Source organism: Telmatherina bonti, assembly GCF_933228915.1.
Source record: "Telmatherina bonti genome assembly, chromosome: 6".
In the NCBI taxonomy this organism is placed as follows: domain Eukaryota; kingdom Metazoa; phylum Chordata; class Actinopteri; order Atheriniformes; family Telmatherinidae; genus Telmatherina; species Telmatherina bonti.
The window spans coordinates 18,519,984-18,544,960 of NC_136624.1; the positions used below are offsets into that span (position 1 = coordinate 18,519,984).

The 24,977-nt window shown below is 36.0% G+C and overlaps 2 protein-coding genes across 2 annotated transcripts; both read right to left on the minus strand.

The window, feature by feature from the left end:
• Positions 1-2,516: 2,516 nt before the first annotated feature.
• Positions 2,517-13,658, minus strand: LOC306757037 (uncharacterized protein; the record flags this gene model as incomplete). Its single annotated transcript, XM_079242001.1, is given in 4 exon segments — positions 2,517-3,487; positions 3,490-3,933; positions 8,455-9,959; positions 12,238-13,658. Coding segments are annotated over 4 exon segments (4,341 nt in total).
• A 3,225-nt stretch (positions 13,659-16,883) lies between these two features.
• Positions 16,884-24,287, minus strand: pigu (phosphatidylinositol glycan anchor biosynthesis, class U). Its single transcript, XM_079242754.1, has 12 exons — positions 24,152-24,287; positions 22,494-22,558; positions 22,101-22,160; positions 21,864-21,926; positions 21,596-21,705; positions 21,384-21,484; positions 20,984-21,081; positions 20,668-20,822; positions 19,773-19,916; positions 19,547-19,671; positions 18,837-18,979; positions 16,884-17,277 (listed from the first exon to the last, which is right to left on the minus strand). The coding sequence occupies exons 1-12, from the start codon at positions 24,279-24,281 to the stop codon at positions 17,164-17,166; spliced, it is 1,308 nt and encodes a 435-aa protein (XP_079098880.1). The 5' UTR covers positions 24,282-24,287; the 3' UTR covers positions 16,884-17,163.
• Between the last annotated feature and the right edge of the window lie 690 nt (positions 24,288-24,977).

Genomic DNA, 24,977 nt, shown 5'->3' on the forward strand with positions numbered 1-24,977 from the left:
TTCTAATGAACAACTTGCTGTGTTTATGTTGTGTTACACAACACAAGTTGCATCTGTTACTATGTTTACAATTTTGTTTGTCATGACATTAAAGAATGATCTGCTACAGCACCACGAAATGCCGTTGTTCTTTTTTTTCTTACAGGTGAGGTGACTGTGTATGCGGTCCCTTGCATTGTCATATTACATTTTGAAGTCTTGACATTTTTACCTGGACAATGTAAACAGCAGCACCAGAAACAGGGAGGAAAAACATGTTCAGCAATGTCCAAAAAAGACCTCTTGCAAAAGCTGTACATTCAGTCTGACTCAGGTTTTTACTTCTTTTTCTTTCTTTAGAGCAAAACTCATCTGTTACACAATTACAGAGTCCTGACCTTGCTGTGTGCCATGCCAGGTTGAAACCGACTGTAGCATCAAGGTTTGATGGAAGCAGAGATATTATATACATATTATGTACAGTGTCTGATAGAAGTAATTTGACTGAAAAACAGCCATGAGTCCAGGCTGACTCAGCTTTCCTCTTATCTTTGGTTTTTCCATTTTTCTGGGTCAACACAATCAATCACAATCAACTCACTTACAATCATGTAAGTGAGTTGGCTTCTCTGCCCTCAAGATCAGAGGTTGTCAGGACCAGAGATAAACTTAAACTTACTTTTGAAGAATTCATTACTAAAGAAGAGTGTGATTATTTACTTGATACTTATAGATGGATTCTTTAAATCCTATTTGTAATATGAGAAAATATTCCAGCATTTAGTAAAACAATTTCCATTAAGAATGTGTTGATTTTCTGATGTTGTCCCTTCCTGTAGCTTTTTTCACCTGAAAAAATACATCACATAATCAAGTCTTTATAACTGCTGCTAATTACCCAGTGAAAATCAAACTTTTATATACATTTATACTTAAGACACCCTGAATTTATAAAAACATTGGTTGACCACCTGAATTTAATATAAATTCTGCGCTCCTGGTATTCCTCTTCTGCATGAAAAAACTTTAGTGCAGATGATTTGGTTTTGTTTGCCTCACTGCAGATTGAGCTGCCAGGAAGAAACAGAGGTCTTATTTTTATGTTTTATTCAAACCAAAACTTGTAAATACACTAAATGTAGACTTCTAAATCATTGAATGCATTAAAGGGTTGGATTTACAGAAAAATATTAAATAAAATGTTTTGATAAATAAGGATTACTTTTAAAAATATAATCAATGCCTTGGAAATAAACAACAACCAATATATTTCGCTCATTTATTCATGAACACGTATTATCTACACACACAAATTGATACAAACGTAAAGAAAATGTTCATATCAGACACAAATTTTAAAGTATCTCATCTTTTATTGAGATGTAATAAACCTTTTCCCCATGAATATAGCTTCCATCACAAATCTAATGGATTAAAAATACCCTTAAAGTTCCAAGTTTTCATCCTGGCCTCTTGACTTTTGCCTGTAAAAAATTGTATCATCCATCTGTCTGCTAAGCCCATTATTTATGTGAACCCAAAATGAATCCTAAAGGTCAGCCCAAACTTTAGCCTTGATGAATCTGACATAAAATAATTCCAACACATCAAATAAGTCCCTTACTGGGGAGAACCATTTTAAATTGGTAATCATACAGATCTGAAAAGGTAGGCAAAGTAAATTTGCCCAGCAGAACACAGTAGACAGAAAATCCATTTTGCCTGCTTAAATGCTGGACAAGACAAAAAAAAAAAAAAAAAAAAAAAAAAAAGAGATCTGAAAAGGTATTTTAATCCCGCTTAAAAAGTCATCATTTCGAATAGTTTATGTTGTGCAATATATTACCACCGATTTGCACCAATGAAAATATCATCAATGTTAATATTATTTCCATTGCAGCGTTGTTAAGAAGCTGGTTCTCTTCAGGTACTCTGGCTTACTCCCACTGTCCAAAGACATGCATGTTAGATTAATTGTTTATTCTAAACTGTCTCTAGGAGTGAGTGTGAGTGGTTCCCTGTGTTGCCCTGTGATGGTGACCTGTCCAGGGTGTACCCTGCCTCTCACCCAGTGATTGCTGGGATAGACTCCAGCTTCTTGGAATTGGCGTAGGTGGGTAAGAAAATGGATGGCATTGTTAAAAATACAATAGATGTTCATCAAACAATTTTTTACTGACAATCTTTTCATAGTTATTGATAAAGGTCTAAAAACATATTTTATTCACACTTGAAGAATTCTAGCATAGCTGCACAAAAACATGACATCAAACGTAATTTTCAAGGATCTTTATGACTTATTGTAACACAGTAACACAAAAAGGTTATATCAGATAATATCATATGATTTTTGCTAATTTAGATTGCAGCATTAATAAAATCCTACTGAAATATTATTTCCATGTTAAATACAAACTACTGAAGAACACAACTCAGGATACCCTAATATGACTGTACTTTAACTATTACTAAACTGAAACGTATAGTTTGCATGATCTTAAATGGTAATTTGTTTGTATAAATCCTGGTTTGCATTTCTAGAAAGGCCAGTAACCTGATGATAGACGGACTGCATGTTCTTCCTTAACAGAAATGGTCATGGGTATAATCTTCAGGGGTAGTTCATTAATGGTCCTGATGTAAGGAAAAAGCTTCTCAGTGAAAGCCTGTTTGAAAGTATAAAGGTGTTTCTTGGTGTCAACATCATAGAAGGACAGCTTCCCTCGGTCCCAGTCCAGCTGAACTCTGATCCTCTGAGGCTTCTTCCATGACAGAATCTTATCTGAATTTGGCCTCAAGATTACCAAGAGTTCGCCATCAAGGAAACTTATTTGAAAGTATCCAGTCTGGATTTGTCCCTTTCTATTAGCTGATTCCTTAATCACACCGAGACCCAAGAGTTGATCATTTGTGACCTCAACATCCCAGCTGTGAGTCCCTGAGTCGATGCCTTCAGAGCTCAGAACACAGAAATGTTGATCAAACCTCTCTGGATTATCAGGAATCTTCTGTTTCTGCTCAAAAGTCACACTGGTCAAATCGTCAGACAGGATGAGCCCTGGATGAGCTGTGTTCGGATCCAGAATCAGAGGAGAGTAGGAAACCATCTCCTTCATCTTGTTCCACACGTTAAAAGTCATGTTTCCCAGATGTTTGGCCACATCAATCAGAGTGCCAAAAACCATCTGCGGCTCATCATACTGGAGGTGTGATGCCGAGACAATTCTTCCCACATCATTGTAGCACTGTAGAAACAATGCATTTTCTGCTGTCAGCAAATTCTCAGTGACTTTGATTGTACTTGAGTAAGCTGTTATCTCACCACTCAAAGCATCAATGGCCTTCCTCATCATTTTACTTTTCTGCTCCTCTTCTTTCTTTAGAGCACTTATCCTCTCCTCCACTTCCTCATGCAGAAACTGATGAAGTTTTTTAAACTGCTGTGTTATCTGCCTCTCTGTATATTTAGTCTGGACCTTAATGTGGTCCACTATGTGGTCCCAATTCCCTTTAACTTCTTTTTTAAAGGTGTCATGGATTTCTGCAGCTCCTTTCTATGATCCTCTGCAGCTTCATCGATGGGTCTAAATCTGTGGTCGCTGTGCAATTTTGAATCTCGGCAGACGACGCAAACAGGCTGCTGATGGTCCAGACAGAACAGTTTGAGTTTTTCCAAGTGTAGACTGCAGAGAGACTCGGATCCTGCTAAAGCTTTGTGACGTTTCTCCAGCAAGAAACCCTCACACAGGTTCTTCAGCACCAAGTTAGAGTGTGGCTCACTAAGCAAAGATATCCTCTTGCAAAGCGGGCACATACGCATTTGTTTTTCAGTCCACCACCTCTGCAGACAGTCTTTACAGAAGCTGTGGCTGCATTCCAGGATAACAGGGTCTTGGAAGATGTCATGGCAGACGGGACAGGAGAGATCCTTTTCAGACTGAAAAGTCATTGTGCCTCACAGTAAAATTACAGACGGCAAAACAATCAGATTGCTCCCTCCAGTTTGTTTTACCTTTTGCAAAAGTGCCTTAAAAAGTCATAACATGGACAAAAAAAGAACAACAAAAAAAAACAAGAAAAAGAATCGCAAGCTTCCAGTCTTCAAGTGTCACTGTTTCCAGTATTTTTCACTGTCTTAGCATCTGAATACACTACTAGTGAAGTGAAACTGTCCGGTGAGTCACGTAATTTATAGTCCATGTAGGCACAAAATGAGGAACAAACTACCAAAAGGGAAGTGGGTGTCGTGAGGATGGGTGAGGGAAATCGACTTTGATGACTGTTGTGAGTGGGATCAATACAATCTGTATTAACTGGAGACTCTATTTGGATTCTAATTATATAAATTGTCAAAAAACTTTTCATACCTGATAAAAGGATCAGAAAAAAATCCATGTATATGGAAATAATAGAGTCTAATTCAAATAAAGAAAGGGTGCAGCTGCACCAGACTTTTGGTAACTCCGGAAATTAGTGTAGATCACCATCAATTTCACTCTTAATTTAACATATCCACAGAAAAACTTGATCTTGCTTGACTGCTTATTTAGCCAGACAGATTTACTCTACCAAGGGAGACATGCTGCCCTTGATAATCTGAATATTTTTATTATTTTTTCATTATAGTAATCAGTCCTAATATGGCAATACTAAACGGTATAGAAAGGAACAGATAAAAAAATTGTCTAAGTTGCCAAAATTACTATATATATATATATATATATATATATATGTATATATATATATATATATATATATATATATGTATATATATATATATATATGTATATATATATATATATATATATATATATATGTATGTATATATATATATATATATATATGTATATATATATATATATATATGTATATATATATATATATATATATATATGTATGTATATATATATATATATATATGTATGTGTATATATATATATATATATATATATATATATATATATATATATATATATATAGTAATTTTGCCAAAATTACATATGTATATATATATATGTATATATATATATATATATATATATATATATATATATATATATATATATATATATATATATATATATATATATATATATATATATATATATATATATATATATATATATATATATGTATGTATATATATATATATATATATATATGTATGTATATATATATATATATATATATATATATATAGTAATTTTGGCAAAATTACTATATATATATATATATATATATATATATATATATATATATACATATATATATATATATATATATATATATATATATATATATATATATATATATATATATATATATATATATATGTATATATATATATATATATATATATATGTATATATATATATATATATGTATGTATATATATATATATATATATATATATGTATGTATATATATATATATATATATATATGTATATATATATATATATATATATGTATGTATATATATATATATATATATATGTATATATATATATATATATATATATATATATGTATATATATATATATATATATGTATATATATATATATATATATATATATATATATATATATATATATATATATATATATATATATATATATATATATATTTCTGACAGCAATAAGGTTCCTGTTTCATATCTTAGCTGGAGGTGTGTCTAGGACTCTTTGGCTTCCTCCTACAGTCCACAAATGTTAAGTTAGGTTGTATGTTGGAGGCCGGTGTGAGCATAAGTGTTATCTGTCTGTGTTGAACCTGTGATAGCCCGATGACTTGTCCAGGGTTTACCTGCCTAACAGCAACTGGGATAAACTACAGCAACCGGACAACTGTAACTGGAGTATGTTGTTAGAGATATTGGACCGGTCTCCAGTTCCATGTAAACTAGATGGTGTTCAGAGCCCCAGAAACCTCACAAGTCCCACAAAGAGAAGCTATCGGATGCCGCATGTTACTGGTTGCCCATTAGGGCTGAGAATGAAGAACAACAGCAGACTGGAAAGTACAAATTAAGTACGTAATAATTTTATGAAATTCTTTACAAATTAAATCACATGAAAAACCAAACACTGATACTAAAAGCAGAAATAAAAAATAACTGACTCTAAGGTGAGATTTGATGGAGGAGCTATCAGTTACAGCGACTGTGGTCTCAGCCAGAAAACAATTTGGCAGTTTTGCTTCTTTTTGTGAATCACGACCTTCACTTTATAAATTGGTCTTTCTGTGGTCTCCAAGGACTCTTGCCATTATATTTTCTTTCTTTAGAACAAATTGAGAGCCTCTGAGCATTTTTGTCTCTTTTGGATAGTTGCCCTGCTTTAGAGTCCGTCTGTTTTCCCCCTCGTGTCTCGTAACATTTATCTCGGCAATATGAACATTCATCCATCCATTCATTGAAGTTCTATTGTTTTATTGTTTTTTCCATCATGAATCAAACCAGTTAAGCCAGATATTTCATCCTGACTCCACCCAGCCAACTCCTGCTGCTGCCATGGTTAAAAGGGAGCAAAGTTGTGATAGTATTAATATAACCTCTGGTGTTTTAAGCTGATTCTGAAATGTGAAAAGTTGGGAAATCATTCTCGCTAAATCATAGGAGAAAATGTATCTTTCTAACATTAGTTAACAAAATTACATTAAATTCTAGACAGTATAACAAAAATGTTGGGTTCCGGTTGCACCACTCCCTGTTTGTTGTTGTTCTGCATTTATGCACATCTATAAAATCCACTCAGACAACCCGAAATAAATAAATAATAACAATAAAAAAGAAATAATGGGATAAAAACTTTGTGCTTTTCAACCACTCAGCCAACAATTTTGACAAAGTAGAGAAAGAAAAGACAAAAAACAAACCAAAACAATAAAACATTACAATTTTTGTCACCATTTATTCATGACTGCATATTAAAAGCACAAAACGAAAGTAAATTGGGGATTTAAGATATAAAAGTTTTAAAGGAATACATATCAAAAGAGACTATTATATTATAAACATTTTTCTCACCCTATTGAAAAAAGACATTAATATAGTTTTGTCACAACAAAATTGGCTAAACAAATTTATTGGATAAAAAACCCTTTAAAGGAAACTCCCTAGTTTCCTATAAAGGGTCCCCACAACCTTTGCCACTAAGTAACCCTGTATAACCTGTTTATCTCTATTCTGTTCAATCAAAGAAAGAAAAGAAAAAACACAAAACAAAGCAGTGCTTAATAACAATGTAGACTTCTCTTATGTAGTTTTTTTTTTTACTTTCACATGTTTCAACTACTTCCTGCAGGCTTCCCCGAAGGGTCCGATCATGTTACTGTGACATGTCTTTAAAACAGGCCTCTTTAATCCCAAAGAACTAAACTAAAGGCAAACAAACAGGTGACTATGGATAAACTAGCTAACAAAAGCTAACAAAGTTAACCAGCAACTGAGAACATAAACCAAAGGAGTATAAATACATGGAGGGAGTAACTCGAATCAAACTATAATCAAACCATGTGAGCTAATTAACAGGAAACTGGAGATGAGGGAACTAAACATGGAAAAATACAAAATAAAACAGGAAACCAGAACTAAAAACACAAAAGATATCCAGACCATGACAGTTTCTCTGTAACATTTATGATAATCTACTGACAAAAATGCAACAAAATGCTCATAACTATGTTTTCATTAGAGTAGAAGTTTGTGTAAAGGGTTACAGCTGAATTCTTGTCATGAGAAAAACAAAGATCACAGTTATCTGAATTAATTTCCCTGAATCTAGACATCATTCACTTTAAAGTGTTTCTCTGGGATAATGTTTTTCAGTTTTCACATAACAAAATGGAAGAAAGACATGCTTTACATACAAAAAAAGTAAAACAGCCATCAACAGTGGAATATATGAAGAAATGAATGAATAAAGATTAAAACAATGAAAGCATATTGTTTGCTAAATTCAGTGTTAGAGAAAGCAATCATGTTGCAGTCATATAAGGCTCCTGCTCATTCATTAAAGAAAATCAATATTATTTACGTAAACCCAAAACTGATAGCAAAAGTCAGCTCCAATTTTATTGATAAGGCTGACATAAAATAATTCAGACCCAAAAAATGTCGTACAAGCTACGCTAACTAGGAAAATCCATTTTTAATAGTGTATCATAAAGGTTTGTATTGCATTTTTTTAAAAATGAAGCTCTAAAATGAGAACTCATTGTAATCCAGTTCTGAAAGTTTATATTGGATATCTTGTTACTGATTTTTTTTTTTTTTACATATCAGCAATATCAACATTTTAATACAAATTTTATTAATTACTATCTCCACAACAGTATGTTAGCCACAACAATCAGCTTAAAATGGATCTACAGGCACCACTTTCCTGAAGCATTCAGTTGTCTGTTAAAACATGAATGCAATGCATCACAACAGCTGTAAAAACATGCTTATCAACTCTAGAAAGGCCAGTAACCCGATGATAAAGACACTTTGTGCTCTTTTTTAACTGAGACGGTCATGGGTATAATCTTCAGGGGTAGCTCATTGATGGTCTCAATGTAAGGAAAAAGCTTCTCAGTGAAAACATGTCTGAAGGTGTGAATGTGTTTCTTGGTATCAGTATCAAAGAAGGACAGCTTCCCTCGGTCCCAGTCCAGCTGAACTCTGATCCTCTGGAGTTTCTCCACTGGAAGAACTTTTTGTGGAAGTGGTGGTGAGACGGCTGTGAGTTTTCCACCTAGGAATTGTATTGCCCAGAATGCAGACTGGATTTTTCCCTTTCTCCCAGCTGATTTGTTCATCACACCAAGACCCCAAAATAGCTCATTCGTGACCTCAACGTCCCAGCTGTGAGTCCCAGAGTTAAAACCTTCAGAGCTCAGGACACAAAAATTTTGATCAAATCTCTCTGGATTATCAGGAATCTTCTGTTTCTGCCCAAAAGTCACACTGGTCAGATCTTCAGACAGGAGCAGCCCTGGATGAGCTGTGTTTCCATCAAAAATCAGAGGAGAGTAGGAAACCATCTCCTTTATCTTACTCCAGATGTTGAATTTCAGGTTACCTACATGTTTTCCTGTGTCCATCAAAGCTCCTTCAACCTGGCCTGAAGGCTCCAGCAGGAGGCGTCGTTGGATTGTTTTTATTGAGATGTCATAGCTCTTCAAGAATGACACGTCTGCAGCTCTCATTATTTCTTCTGTAGCTCTGATTGCATCTAAAATGTCTGTTATTTGTTTGTTCAAAGCATCAATATTTTCACTCATTACCTTCGTCCTCTCCTTTTCTTCTTCACTCAGAGCAGTGATTCTGGCCTCCTCTTCCTCTCGTAAAAACTGGTGAAGTTTCTGAAACTGCTCCATAATGTGACCCTTGGTCTGTTGTGTCTGGGACTTAATGTGTTGTGCTGTTTGATCAAAATCACCTCTCACTTGTTCAAAAATCGTCAGCTTGTCCTTCAGATTGTGCAGGTATTTTTGCAGCTCACCTCTGTGACTTTGCGCAGCCTCGTCGATGGGACTAAATTTGTGGTTCTTGTGTGCTTTTGAATCTCGACAGACAACACACACGGGCTCCTGATGATCCAGACAGAACAGCTTGAGTTTCTCTTTATGCAGACTGCAGAGATGCTCAGATCCTGGAGAAGCTTTTTGATTTTTTTCCTGTAAGAAGGTCTCACACAGGTTCTTCAACACCAAGTTGGAGGGTGGATCCTTCAGCAATGAAGACGTGTTGCAAATCGGACACATGTGCATTTCTTTGTCAGACCACCATGTCTGCAGACAGTCCTTACAGAAGGTATGGCTGCATGACAGGATGATGGGTTCCTTGAAAATTTCATGGCAGATGGGACAAGAGAGATCTATTTCTGTCTGAGAAGACATTTTATCCTCAGATTGACAAGAAGCCAGGCGTAAGAAATGAAATGGTGCCTCTTCAAACTTACTTTCATGCTGAGTCTTTGTGTCGTCAAATCTCCTTTTCAAATTCTCGGTTCAGAAATATTTTCAAAGATCTTAAGTTCCAGTATTTCCACTGTTGTCCTGCGTTTGGTCTAATGATGAAGTCTGAACACACTGCTTTCAAAACGAAACAGTGGAATGACTCATGCTGTTTTGTGTCAGAGTGGAAAAAGGAAAGAGGAACAGGTAGGAAACACCTCTCTGATTGCAGGATTATTGTAAAGCATTAAACTATCCAAACCATGCCAAAAGCTGGAAAAGACAAAACAGAGATGAGCTGCGAGTCATAGGTTCAATTCATATTAACTAAACTAAATTATTGGTTTAAAATCAAACCAAATGCAACAAGGTGGATGCCAGGAGAGAAAGAAATAGTCATGAGAGGTTTGGCCAACTGTTTTAATTTTCTTTAGAAGAATGAGTTAAACCAGTTGAACTGCATCTTTGAGACACCTTAACGCCACCCAACAGAGTTATGAATGGTGTTCATATGCCTTCAGTGTTTTAGCCAATTCTGAAATATGAAACATTGCAAATACTGTTAAACATTATATATTGCTAAACTAGAAAAGAAAATTGATATTTCTACTTTACACAATTTAATTAACGATTATTGCAGCCAGTTTAAAGGTAATGTTGGGTTTTCATATGCTCCATGTCTGCTTGTTGTGTTGCATTTATAGATTTAGATGCTATTTGGAACAACCTGAAGTTGCATTAAAACTCACATGCAGATATAAATTGTTTTATTAATAGAAATAGTTTTTTTAATGTTTCAGCCAGGGATGTCTTCATGTTGTGAGAACCAGCCTCAAATCTGCATATTAAGACAAAGTGTGCTTTTATGGTAAAGTTTATTCAATGCTCAGACAATAACTTTTTTCAACATTTATGTTTTAATACACCCCAGAAACACCCATATGAACTGAAACAAAAATATAGCAAATAATTGTCAAAAGTGATTTTTATAAGGTGAACCTTGACTATATCATACCTTTATCGCAATACATTGAAGGGCTTTTAAAACCCCTGACCAGTTTATATCCTGGTCACTGTAATATTTGCCCAATAACTTCAAATTATAACATTTTGTATAATCTACTTATATAAATATGATTGATAAATAAATACAATTTCATGGTTTAGGATTTATATGAAAATACAAATAATCATGTTTTTATTATCTAAGATTGAGCTGTTTCTGCCTATAATCATAGTGGATCATTCTCTTCACCCCTGTAAAACACTAAAGCAGCCCAGATGCATAAAGAGTGACCTCAGGTTGTCTTTTTCGTTTTCCCCAGCCACTGTAGGTTTGGAGTTAGTAGGGGCGTAAAACTAATTGTGGTTAACAGTACTGGTTGGTAAATGAACTGCATCTATGTAGCACATTACTTGTGATGATCACTATAAGCAGCACAGGGTAAACCACATTCAGCTTTTTACGCATGCATTCATGCAGCTGAAGACGACGCAAAAAGAAGAAGACCACCAGATGCAACGACTGTGCTGTTAAAAGGCTAACAATTTTGCAGAAACACTGATAAAACTCCAGATATGGGTGAAAGCAATTGTTTGTTTTTTTTAAAATTATCAATGAAATATGTTTTTGTGCAGCAGTGATTAAATCCATACAATACAGGATCATCCTCAGTAAACACATATTGATGAAAATATCTATACATTGGCTGTTTTACTAATGTTCCTTTAGGTTTTACAGTATCAGATCACTTTGTAATAATCAATTTATTATTTTCTAATATCTAAACTCTTCTTTTGAGAGTTTCTAAGACATGTTCCAATCACCCATCCCTTTCCTTCCATTCTCTAAACATTACAAAAGATCAATAAAAAGAAGATACCCAAAGACATTTTATGCAAAATGTGCATGAACACATGAAAGAAAAAAAACAAAACAATTCAAACTGATATTTAATCAAAAATCAGGGCCATTAACACCATCTAAAAAAATTATTTAAAAAATTTGTTAGCCAAAAATAAAAGATCCCAGGGTTTTGCCCAATCTTTTCTTTTTATTGAACCAGCATGAAATTTAGTTGAAAAAGACGTGGTAAATTCTCTTTACCTCTGAAAAAAATCTATTTCTCAGTAATTCCACTCCTGAAAACTTTGTTTTCCTGTAATAAACATGATGATCCTGTAAATCTGATACTGAGACAAGAAAAGTAAACGCTGATCTGCTGCGCAGCATTCAAACCGGATGCTTCTAGTAAACACATGAACATAACATACAATATGTGCACATTATTGGAATATACTAGCAACTCTAAAACCCCCAGAAACCTTTAGATATGGGGATTGCATGCTCCTTCGTAACAGACACGGCCATCGGCAATATCTTCAGTGGTAATTCATTTCTAGTGGAAATGTAAGGAAACATCTTCATAGTGAAAGTGTGTTTGAAGGTATGAATGAGAGTCTTAGTATCAAGATCAAAGAAAGACAGCTTCCCCCTTTCCCAGTCCAGCTCAACTCTGATCTTTCTGAGCTTCTCCACCGGGAGAACTATATCTGGAAGTGGCGGAGAAACCGCTGTGAGTTTTCCATCAAGGAAACTTATTTCCCAGTATCCAGCGTGGATATGCCCATTCCTCTTCACTGATTCCTTCATCATGCCAAGACCCCAAAACTGATCGTTTCTGACCTCAACATCCCAACCGTGAGTCCCTGAGTTAAAACCTTCAGAGCCCAGAACACAAAGGAATTGCTCAAACCTCTCTGCGTTATCAGGAAGCTTCTGCCTTTGTCCATATTTCACACTGGTCAAGTCTACAGAGAGGGAGCAATCTGGATGAGCCGTGTTTGGATCCAGAATCAGAGAAGAGTAGGACACCATCTCCTTCATCTTGTTCCACACATTAAAGCTCAGGTTGCCCAGGTGTTTGGTCACATCGACCAGAAGTCCTGGGACTGGCTGCGGATCTTTAATCAGGAGATCCTTCTCAACTTTTTCCACAGCAGACTTGTAGTTTCGCAGGAAAGAAATGTCTGCATTTTTCAGCTCTTTCGCTGAAACTCTGATTGTATAGTCAAGAGCAGCAATCTTTCTGCTCAGACCAACAATATTCCCCTTTATGATCTCACTCTTCTGCTCCTCCTCCTCCCTCAAGGCAGCAATCCTGTCCTTCTCCTCCTCTTGTAGAAACTGGTGAAACTTCTTAAACTGCTCCCTAATTTGGCTCTCTGTGGTTTGGTGTTGGAGGTTAATGTGTTCTGCTGTCTGATCAAAATTCCTCTTCACCGCTTTAAGCAGATTTAGCTTCTCCTGTAAGAGCGTCAGGGATTTCTTCAGCTCCTTTCTGTGATCTTGGGCAGCTTCATCGATGGGTCTGAATCTGTGGTTGTTGTGCGATTTTGAATCTCGACATACGACACACACGGGCTCCTGATGATCCAGACAGAACAGCTTGAGTTTCTCAGAGTGCAGACTGCACAGAGACTCTGATCGTGGAGAAGCTTTCTGATTTCTTTCCTGTACGAAGGTTTCACACTGGTTCTTTAACTCCAAGTTACAGGGTGGATCATTCAGCACAGAGGAGTTCTCACAAATCGGACACATGTGGGTTTCTTTGTCAGACCACCATGTCTGCAGACAGTCCTTACAGAAGCTGTGGCTGCATTCCAGGTCAACAGGCTCTTTGAAGATATCATAGCAGATGGGACAAGAGAGATCCGTTTCTGACAGAGAAGACATTTTTCCTCAACGTTAGAAGAAAAATCCAGCTGGCAGGATGAAAACAAAGTCTATTAAACTTTCTTTCCGAAGCTTGTCTAACACTCGAGTTGAAAACTTGCGTTGCAGGTTCTCTCCATTTTTCCACTGAAGGCATAAGTCCTGCATTTAGTTGTGCGATGAAGCTTGAGCACACTGCTTACAATAATGAAGCGATCATATGACTCCTGTTGTTTTATGTCAAACAAGGAATGAGGAACTGTTAGGAAAAACACCTCTCTGGCTTCTGACTGCAGGGTTACGGTAAAGTACTGAACTTTCACAACCATGTACACGGTTGAAAAACAAGAAGACAGCACAGACGAGATGTAAATCATACATTTAATCTACATCCACAAAATAAATTGGCTTAAAATGAAACAAAAACAAACAAGATGCATGTTGACATAAAGATGCATGTTGACATATGACAAAGAAACTGGTAGAGGTGTGAAGGTCAAACCAGTTGAGCGACATCTTTCACCCTGACCTCACCCTGCAAGTCAGCTGGTTGGGCATCAGGAAGTACATAATCTTTAAGACATTATCATATGTTCAAGTGAAGAAGATAATAGTGATTTCTAATGTTAGATAAACAATTCTTTTTGTTGAATTCTTCAGCCAGTATGAAGCAGTGTTTGGTTCTGGTTGCACATTTCCAAATTTGGCAGTTTGTGTTGCATTTATAGGATATATATTTATGACTTGCAGATTAAAAACAGTAAAATTCACATGCAGATGTTTGTTAAGCTGAGAAACAAAAACATTTCATTAAAGCACAAAAAGTCCTTTAAATGAATAAAAATGTGGTTTTTGTCGCAGTGAGGAGTACAGGTCTTACATGTGCAGACTAAGCATGCTCCTCTGATTTCTGATTTGTATTCATGTTGACTGGTTCCTGCATCAGAGCCCCTCAGGGCACTTCCAACAGCATGCTGATGCATGAAAAGCCTCTTTGTTCTGTGTCACACTACGATGTTCATCAGCATCTCACTCATCAAAATGAAAACAGACCAGTCCAAACCAACACCTCAGGTTTTAATAAACTTTTAACATGTTCATTCATTCATCACCATTTTAAACCAAAATCTGAACTTAAATGCCAGTAATCAAACAAAATAACAGACAGAGAGAAGTATCAAAACAACACACAAGTTCATCTGTCTTTCCAAAGAATAAAAAAACTCAGAACAAAACATAAATCTCTTTATAGATGTTTTCAGTGCAATAAATAAATATCAGATTACTTTTCACTTACTGGTGTCAAAATGGCTGTGGTTGACCTCCGGCCCAAATGTTTCAGACATTCAAGAACAGACTTTTACATAATGTAATTTATGCAAGTGGGCAGCTCAACTATTTGTTTCTCTTTATAAAAACAAAACAGAGTTGGGAGTTTTGATGCTGCCAACATGACGATGAGATCAGTTGCTGACAATTCTGAGTCTTTAAGGCTCTTTGAGGTATTCAGCTCAACCATTAAAGTAAACACACCATTAATAAATCTACTAAAAGGCAGAAATGTGCAGCATCCTAAATGAAGAGGAAATCAAATGGGAAAAAAGCAAAAAAAAAAAATCTGTTAACAATATTAAAATTTCACAATTGAATGATACACAGTGATGTTTAAATGGGTCTGTAAAGGTTTTAACAGCAGGCTTCTCGACTTGCCTTGAGTGTTTACAGCACAGGTATCTCAATAAAGCTGCATATGACACTTAGGCACGCTTGTTTACATGGTTACAGTCTTCTATAAGAAACTTCATACAAATGCAGCTTCATTCACACACCTGTGATGTCTCTGGAACAGAACGCTACTGAAGTCCACTGCAGCTTCAACCTGCTGCACACGTCTTGTTAGCAAAAGAGGAACTGGGACCACAAAGGTTAGTGTGGTAAGTTTAATACAAATCTACTGTAACTTGGAAGTTTAATGATTTATGTTCTACTGATAGCGATTTATACAATCTTATCTAAATCAAAGTTATGGTTGATAGCTTGGCGAAGCTTAATGTAGCATACAGGGTGGGAAATGGGAAGATACAACTGGCGCTGTTGCAGAACAATAAAGCCAACACCGCTCCTTTCATTCACCAGTAAATTATGTTGTAAGTTTCTTTAGACAGCTGCAGGGCATTTTAAGCCTCTGTGCCAAGATTAGCTAACCATGTTTTCATTGTAGCTTAAGATTTTGGGTTCAAACATCTGAACTTTGGTATTAATTCATTAATTTTTCATTCATTCATTTTCTGAAACCGCTTAATCTGATGAAGAGCCGCGGAGAGGCTGGAGCCAATCCCAGCAGCCTTTGGGCGAGAGGCAGGGTACACCCTGGACAGGTCGCCATTGCAGCAGTATTAATTCATTATTAAAGAATTTATGTTACTCTCACCTACAGGATGGCAAACAGTGACTCCAAAGATTCTCTTAATTTTGCATGCAAAAAAAGGGATTCATGTCGAAACATTAACATGCTGTAGCCTTTACAATGATGTTGTAAAATATTCATGATTACTTGCAAAAACAAAATGGTAAATTTAACTAATTCTCATGTTTCTAGTTCATTTGACGGTGTCCAATGAATAGAAAACAAGATAAATACAGCGCAACTTCAACGTGTTCCACGTCCGGTAATGATCATTTCAGCTCAAACACTTTCATTGATGTCTGCTCTTCCTCTTAAGGAGGTGAATGTTTGCCATGTTTAATCTGGTAAATGAGACCCCTTTTCACAAATACACAAAAACTGTTTTAAAATATATAAAGCTGTCCATGCAGTATGTCCAGATGTGTTGGAACAGCTTCATAAGTAATTTGTCTTCACCATCACGCATGAAAACCCCATCTATCATGGCCAAACATGTCCACTTGCTATGTTCCGATATGTCTGACAGTGACACACAAATATATTATCAGTCTACAGCTCCAAGGCTTCTGGGTCTCTTTATTCTTAAAAAAGAAAAAAAAAAAATCTCAAAAATGTTATCTTCTTGTGGACAAGAGGTCAAACAAAAGATGTTTTAAAATCATCTGTGTACCGCTAGACAAGGCTTGAGGGTTGGACAGATGTCGGTATTCTGACATCCATCCCAACAATCACAGTTCCAGGAAGTGTTTTATGTTCCACGACATTTTAACACGATGAGAAAAAGCACTGATGAGCTGGAATTTCTGAGTTAAGAACAAACTGAATGTAAAGAGCAAAAGGAAAGAACGAGTATTTGGAGGAAGGATTCCAGGTGCAGCAGTGCAAGTATGACCACTCCGGCAGGAAAGAAACCACGTTTCCATGACCTGCATGTTAGTCACGTTGCTGCTGCAGATCTATTGTTTGCATATGAAGTTGTACTTCACACACTTCTGCTTGTGTGCTTTTGATCTGTCTGAGGATCAGTTCGGTTTTCAAAGTGTTTCAGCCTCCTCAGTGTGTGTTTGTTCCCACGGAGGATAGAGACAAGCTCAAGCAGTTTCTTCCTTTGGGTGGGTTTTATTTCAGAACCAGAATGGCCTCTGAGCCGTCTTTCCTCTTTAAATTCAGTCCATAAGTGAGGTGGTGCTCCCTCCTTAAGAAGGCGTAGAAATAATCTGACACCAGCAAGATCTGGGAGGAAAAATATCAAGACACCAAAAAGTTAATAAATATAGGAATAAATTAGATTTTCTATTTTTAGGGGTGTATTAAGATGGAAATTTCAAAACCAGACTGCCATTTGTTAACCATGATGATGGTCATATAACTTTAATCTCTTTACAATTTAAGGAAAATTCAGTTCAAGGTTATTAACATTAACTCTATAAACAGATTATTCCGAGTTTAAGTTTCCTCCATCGCTCTGTTTAGCTCTAAGATTATTTAAAGCAGCTATTGTGGTTCGGTGTATGGGGTCGAGGCCAAGAGTCCTCGGTTTTGGGTCTAAAACTAAGGTTATTGTGTACATTCATGAAGTCGTAATTGCCCTGCAGCGTTCACAGCATTGATGTCCAGAGGCTGAGAAAATGCACTTCACAAGGTTTTGCCCCAACCTAGAGAGTCCCATCATCACCACAGCAACTGAAAAATCATCACATTGGTCATTTTAAGTGTGAACCATGGCTGACTCAACAAAGAAACCCAGGAGGACGTCATCAGAGGAATGAGGGAAAAAGAGAAACTGACAGAGCAAAATATTAGACAAGAATCAGCACTGAAGGGACTTTTACTGGCTGGAGAGAGTTCAGAGAAGAGACGGGATAAAGACAGATGTTGAGTCAGCTTTCATTATTCAGCCAAAGTGTGAAAATAAACCAAATTTCAGTGGCGTTGCTTTAAATGTTTTACAAAATGGAATTCTTTAGCTCTCTGTACTTCTTTAATCTAAATTTTACTAATCTTTGATGAAATATTTATATTTTACAATTAACCTTGTTTAATTTTTTTGACCAATGTCTTGTGGATTTTTTGTGAACACTTTTTTGTTTCCTCACTCATCATTTTTAGTCATTGCTTTGTTATTTAACTTTTTATTTTTTATTTTACTAGCCTAAAAAAAATAAACAAAAACAAAAAAACTCCATTACACAAATCAATTTTGATTGTTGACTAAAGGTGATCCACATGGCTTCCCGTCCCAGCACAGAGAACAACTGATGTCCCTCTAATAAAAGACAAACGAATGTTTCTGGAGCCAGTTGTTATTTAGATTTAAAAAAAAAAAAAAAAAAAAAAGCTACCTGGTTCTTTCTTTGCAACACCTGATGATTCATGTGATTTTCACTTATTTCCAGTCTCTGCATGAAGCTATAAATGAGATGTTTCTTGTGCTGTTTATTGTTTTTGCTTTTACTAAACTTACGAAGAGGTGTTCAGGAAATAAAGCTAAGCTACTGACATGCAGGAAAATCAAGAAATCTCTTTTATTTTTGACTAATTTGATTGATAAACTTTCCTATGAAAAATGTAAATAGAAATGTTACTCATCTTGCATTTTAGCAGGTGGTAAAAATGACATTAACAATGGCTTCTACAGTACATTAGAGTTTTATGCATCTCAGGAGTGCAGAACAATAAATGGAAACAGCTAAATGGAATGAATCCAGTTCTATGCAATCATTTGTACATGTGTTACCATAATGTTTTACGGCACCTCCGCTCCATCTGCTTCTGAACAACCCGCCCCTTACCTGTGCCACGTTGAACAGCAGCGTTATGGCATAGTAAAAGTTGGAGTTGGCACTGCCGGCGTAAATCCAGAGGTGCCAGAGAACTGGGAAGAGAGCCGAACAGGCCAGCAGAACACAGGACACGAGGAAGATGTTCCTCAAGACTGGATAAGGAGTAAGAAGGAAAAACTTGTTATCCAATCTGAAATCTCAGCTTTGACTATGATGTGTGTTTTATTGTGTTTTAGTTCTAGCAATGGTTGTCACAGATAGTAATGATACAATTCAAATGTTCCTATAAATCAAACAGGTAAAAGTTAACCTCATATGCAGGTCAAGAGGTGACTTTTTAAAATGGTTTAGGTCAGTGTTTGGGCTTTATCAACAGCTTTTGTTTTGATGTAGTTGCTCATAAACATCCTTTCAGGCTGTACTTAACTTTAGTAAGAATAAAAAAAAAACCTCTAGGAACTACTTAAAAGGAGCACAGACTGCATTTCAAACTCAGATGTGGAGCAACGAAGAACTCTACAATTCAGGAAATAAAAAAAGACATGCTCCATGTCAGGATGTTTGGTTTCTTCAGTAAATGAACTGAAAAGGCTGAATCCTCAGACAGTCTGGTGTAAATCCTGCAAAAGTTTAGCAGTAAACCACTTCCACCATCTGTCCCTGTCCCCTTGAACTGTGTTTAACTAAAAAACACTTTCATGTAAACTATGAACACTCACATCTGTGTAAGTGACTCCAGACAGGAAGAAAAGCCAGGTAGAGGGCGATATCTCCCACTGTGGGGTAAGACTTAAAGATGGAGATCACAGCTAGCTGCATGAAGATCAGAAACACAGGATGCTCCCTGCAGTCCAGAGAAACACACGGTGGGATTAGATTAAAATTTACAAAGGAGTTGAAGACTTGATGGGATGAACAGATGGAGGGAGGGTGAAGCGGACTTACTTGAGTTTGATGGACAGAGGAACGGTGTAGAAGAAAACATTTATCTGGAAGACGCAGAGGAAGAAGAGGCGGAAATGTTCGAACATCTCAGCAAAGAAATACCAGAAGAGACCAATGTTCGGGGTCAAGTCAGGCACGGAGAGACTGACGGAAGAGAAACAGAAAACACCACATTAAAGTTCTGTAAAAACACTGTTATTGAAACGCTGACAGACATTTTTAAACATAAAACAAGTTACATGAATTTGATCATGAAGAATCAGGACAATGAGCTGTACAAGATTATTTTTAAAGACATGTCTTCAAAGTTTCCCAGCCCTCTCTGGTGGATAAACTACGTAATGAAGATAATGTTTCTCGCTTCAGAGCAGCCTGCTGAAGATCCAGGTTCTCATTATCCAACAAGAGGAGACAATCTGAATTCCCCTCTACTATAACTGCTCATGGAAGAGACAACTCAAAGTGCTTTAACACTGCATGGCACAATCACTCATTGTCACACACTCTAAAATGGGACTTTCACTGTATACTTTTCTTTTATTTACTATCACACACATTCATACCCAGATAGACACTCGGCCGACACATCGGCATGTATGGAGCAGAAGCCTGGAATTGAACGACCAGTTTACAGGTTGGCAGACCTGAAAGCTCTTCCTCCTGAGCTACAGCGATTGCAAAGAGATACAATTTATTTTAGTAAGTGCAAACTGGACCGGAACCTCACAGTGAACTGAGTCCCAAATTGGTTGTTCTCTGTTAGTGCTCTTAATTTTATCTGTCTGAATTGTACTGGTTCAAAAAGTGGCAGGTCTGACAAGGAGGAATCCCAGCGCATTTAGCAAATGAACTAAATGACGGTTCTCCATAGTTGTACGCTCTTTTCTTCACTCACATAAAGCCGTAAACGGAGGGCAGGTAGTCCCAGGAGCCGAGCAGGAAGAAGGACAGGCAGATGATGACTAACAGGCTGCCGAGGTACATGAACAGATACTGCACAACAAACCACCAGAAGCTGGCCCGCCGCAAATTCACTGGGATGTACTGATGCTGATGGAGGAAAAATGCAGAAACAGAGAGAGATAAAGTCAAAAACTAAGACTGAAGGATTTCAAAGCACAAAGAGGTGGTACAAAAAAAGTGTAATATATGAAACAAGTAAAACTGTCCTCCACAGTTATTATTAGTTTTGTAAGTTAATAACAACATACCTGCATTAAATACAGTAAAGCTGGAGCGCACAGTGTGAGAGGGTAGATGGACTGATACGTGGCCAGGCACAGAAATATGGCACTCAGCAAAACATTTCCTAAAACATTAAGAACTATTTCAATCAAATTTACTCACTCTGTTTCAAAATAACACATCTAAAGACAAAATGATCTGAAAAGGGTTTTTAAATGCAAGAAAACAGAGGTTTGTTAGCCTACAATCGGACTATAAAGTGGTGTATTTATGAGATATAAAAACTTTAATGGAAACTAAAGATGAAAAGAGAAACAAAATCTAAAACCAACTCAGACAAATTTATTTGTACAGCACCTTTCATGTACAAGAAAATTTAAATGCTTTACATGAAACATTAATAATGGATTTTATTCTGAAATCCACCTTTTATTGTTGACAGGATGAAGAGCGCTATGACAGCGTTGTTCAGGCCGCAGGTGGACTTGGCCACGCAGGATAAGATGGTGAACGGGTTCAACAGGTAACTGTGAGAAAGGACGAAACAGCTAAGCTGCCACTCTGAGCATCGAATTGCTTCCTCTCCTTGATCTTCAGTGAAAGATTTGAATGCCATCTGAGAGGCTTGTAGTACTCACAACATGGCCACTTTCAGAGGAATGTAGTACATTTCTTTAGGGCTTCTGATGAGCTCCAGGCAGTCCATCGGGTAGCGGTCTGCTTCCAGGGCAAACTTCTGCTTTCTGAACTGAAAAAAAACCAAAAAGAGCGGGAATAAAAATGTCCCATCGCTACAAGGAAAGAACTGGTGCTTATATGATAGAAATATTCATACGACTCCTCTGCCATACCACAAGTAAAAAGCACAGTGTAGCCAGTTAAACCATCCCAGCCGTACCAACTCACCACTTGTTTATTGTAGTCCTTCACTGCTAGGTAGAGAGCAACCGCAGTAATGACATCTGCCAGCTGCAGAGACAAAGAGAGAAATAAAGAAAAACAACAAAAAATGCTTCAAGTTTCATTTTATTCCAGCTTGAAAGAAAAGATATTTATTGGTGTTCATCCTGAAAACAGTGACATAAAAAACGTCTGTCCTCTGTTGTTTTCCAAACACTGGAATGATACATTTCTACCACTTACCATGAACGTGATCTCTGCATAATCCACCACAAAGTGAAAAAGGTAAATGGTGAGAGGTGTCTGGAGAGGAACAGAACACATGTAAGCAAAAGGATGAAAAAAATGCCTTTTAGCTCAATGTTTATTTTTCTGTCCATTATAATTGGAGTATTAGTTTATTTAGGTCAGATAAATGGTTTAACTATCCTCTTATGAGACACACAGTGTCATCTGAACACTGCCTTAACAAATGCATACAAGTGACCTCTTGCACAAAGAAGCTATTTAGGTTGGTGCTGTTCATCAGCCTCCAGTTAATTACATACAAGTAAAGCTGTAGAAGTTAAGTTGAATATCAAATTCTTTATACTTCATTTTAGATGCAAGAACTTCTTGTCTGTGTGGATATCTCACCTCATGGAAAACATCTCCAGAGTATGGAGAAACTCCCAAATCAAGCAGAGCCAAACCTTCGATAACTACAAAAAAAAATAAATAAATAAATAAAAAAGTAGCACATTAAGGTCGTTTGATCCTCCAAGTTTGGTATCATCATAGAAAAAATTTTTCTCTTAACAGGTCTACAACGGTTTCTCCATCACGCACTTTTAGATGTTGCGGCAACATGGAAAGAAGATCTTTGGTTTGTTAAGTTTTGTTGAAAGTTTACAACACACCGTTTTGGACTCATTGACAGATTCAGAGTGTAGTAATATCCAAATGAATTTAAACAACATGTTTTTTTATTTTATTACACGTGTTGAGTTAGTTAATCAGTACGTACAGAACACTGTATCTGTACGTCACTTATGGCCTCCTTGTGACATTTTTGTCCATTTTTAATTGACTCAAAAACTTGGTAATAGTTTCTGCTGCGTAAGTGCCATTTATTTCTTCAACAACCCTTCTTTTAAAGACAATTTTTTAAATCATGCATCTTATTCTATCACATGCCTTTTATTGTCTTTTGAATAATTCTGCATCCTCTGGTGACCTTTGTGGCCAAAAGTGTGCAGACAAAAAAAGCTGCAATAAAATTATAACACATCAATATCGTTTTCAATTTTTTTTTTCTTTTTCAAAAATCATTTAAACAACTTCAATCCTGCTCAAAAAAAATCCCAAACATTTGATTGTTTTTAGGAATATAATCCCTTTAAATACTAGTTTAAATATTTTAACACAATCATCAGTCAGTCATTTTCTTAACTGCTTAGTCATGTTGAGGGTTGGGGGGGAAGCAGGAGCCTTTCCCAGCAATCATTAGGAGAGAGGCATGGTACACCCTATACTGGTCACCAGTCCATCACAGGGCAACACAGAGACACAAACAGCCATTTACACTCATTTAGAGAACCCACGCATCCATGGGGAGAAAATGCAAGGATTGAACAAACAACCTTCTTGCTGTGTGGCCACAGTGCAAACCACTACACCACTGTGCCCGTGCAGCCCAGATGAAATATTTGAATTATGAATTTTTCATTCATTAACATTACTTATATATAAATTGGGGGCTTGGTAGGGATTAAAGGCTTGTATGTGTTAAAGATCAGCAAAAACAACAACAACAACAAACTAAGAAAAATAAAACAAACAAAAGAAACACGACACAACAAAAACAAAATAGACTTATGGACACTTGGCCACAAAGATTTTCAGAGGGTGCTAAATTTAAGGAGGACACAAGAGATATCTAAAGGAATATCTAAACACCAATGCCACAGCACTTATAGCATTGAAACATATCTTAAGAATAACTGTTTAAAAGTAAAATAGAACCAGTCAGACTGCATGTTAACATCTGTAAATGGTGATTTTTTTTTATTTTTTATTTTTATTTTTAACCTTTTCCTGATTGCATCTTTGAACATAGAAAACACAAGGACAAAGCTCATTCAAATTTTAAGTAGAGTAAGTAGAACATGTTTATATCTAGATTTAGGTTTTGGTAAATGAACAGGATTATTTAGTTAATTGATGAAAGCAGCGAGATGACGGAGCAGTGGGAAGCTGGACCTGTGGATCGTCTCCTCAGGCAAGCTCAAACCCGCTGCTGTACACCCGCTTACCTCTTTTCCAGGCGGTAATTGGAGACACGACCTCCACTCTTTCTGCTATCAGGTCTGCTAAACTGGATCTGAAAAGAGCTGCACGGATTGTCACAGCTACAATCAAAAGCAGAGTCAAGGGAGCCGCCATCTTGACAAGGAACTGTCTACGAAAGGTACGATGGGAAATGTATTGTTTCCAGGAAAATCTCCCAAGTTTTGAATGTAAAATACATTTTAGAGACAATAAAAAAAGATAATTCGTTTAAAGGTGATGCAATAGTTAATTTCTAAAATTGTATTTAATTGTCTAGTGTATTTTAGATTCTTGATAGGAAATGGATTGACGTAAACTAATGTTAATATAATCATATTAAGATAAGATGAAATGTGACACAGAACCTAACAGTCTCTTAAAAAGTTTCCTATTATATATGTTGCCTTTTGAAAATAAAACTTTTAGTATATATATATATATATATATATATATATATATATATATATATATATATATATATATATATATATATATATATATATATATATATATATATATATATTATTATTTTTATTTTATTTATTTATTTTTTTTACTGATATTTAGATATTTAGAGGCTCTTCTTTAAAGACAAATACTTTTAAGCTTTTAAATGCGGAACCATATATCGTATGCATGTTTTCAGTCGGAAACTCGGAGACTTGAGGATGACGATAATTTCCTTTCGAGTTGAACAAATAAAGGCGATTTAATCAAAATCGCCAAATGTTTTTTCAATAAATTGATTTAGAACACATTTCTGTAAAACTTATAGATATTTTATTCCCCTTTACAAAAAGCAAATAAATT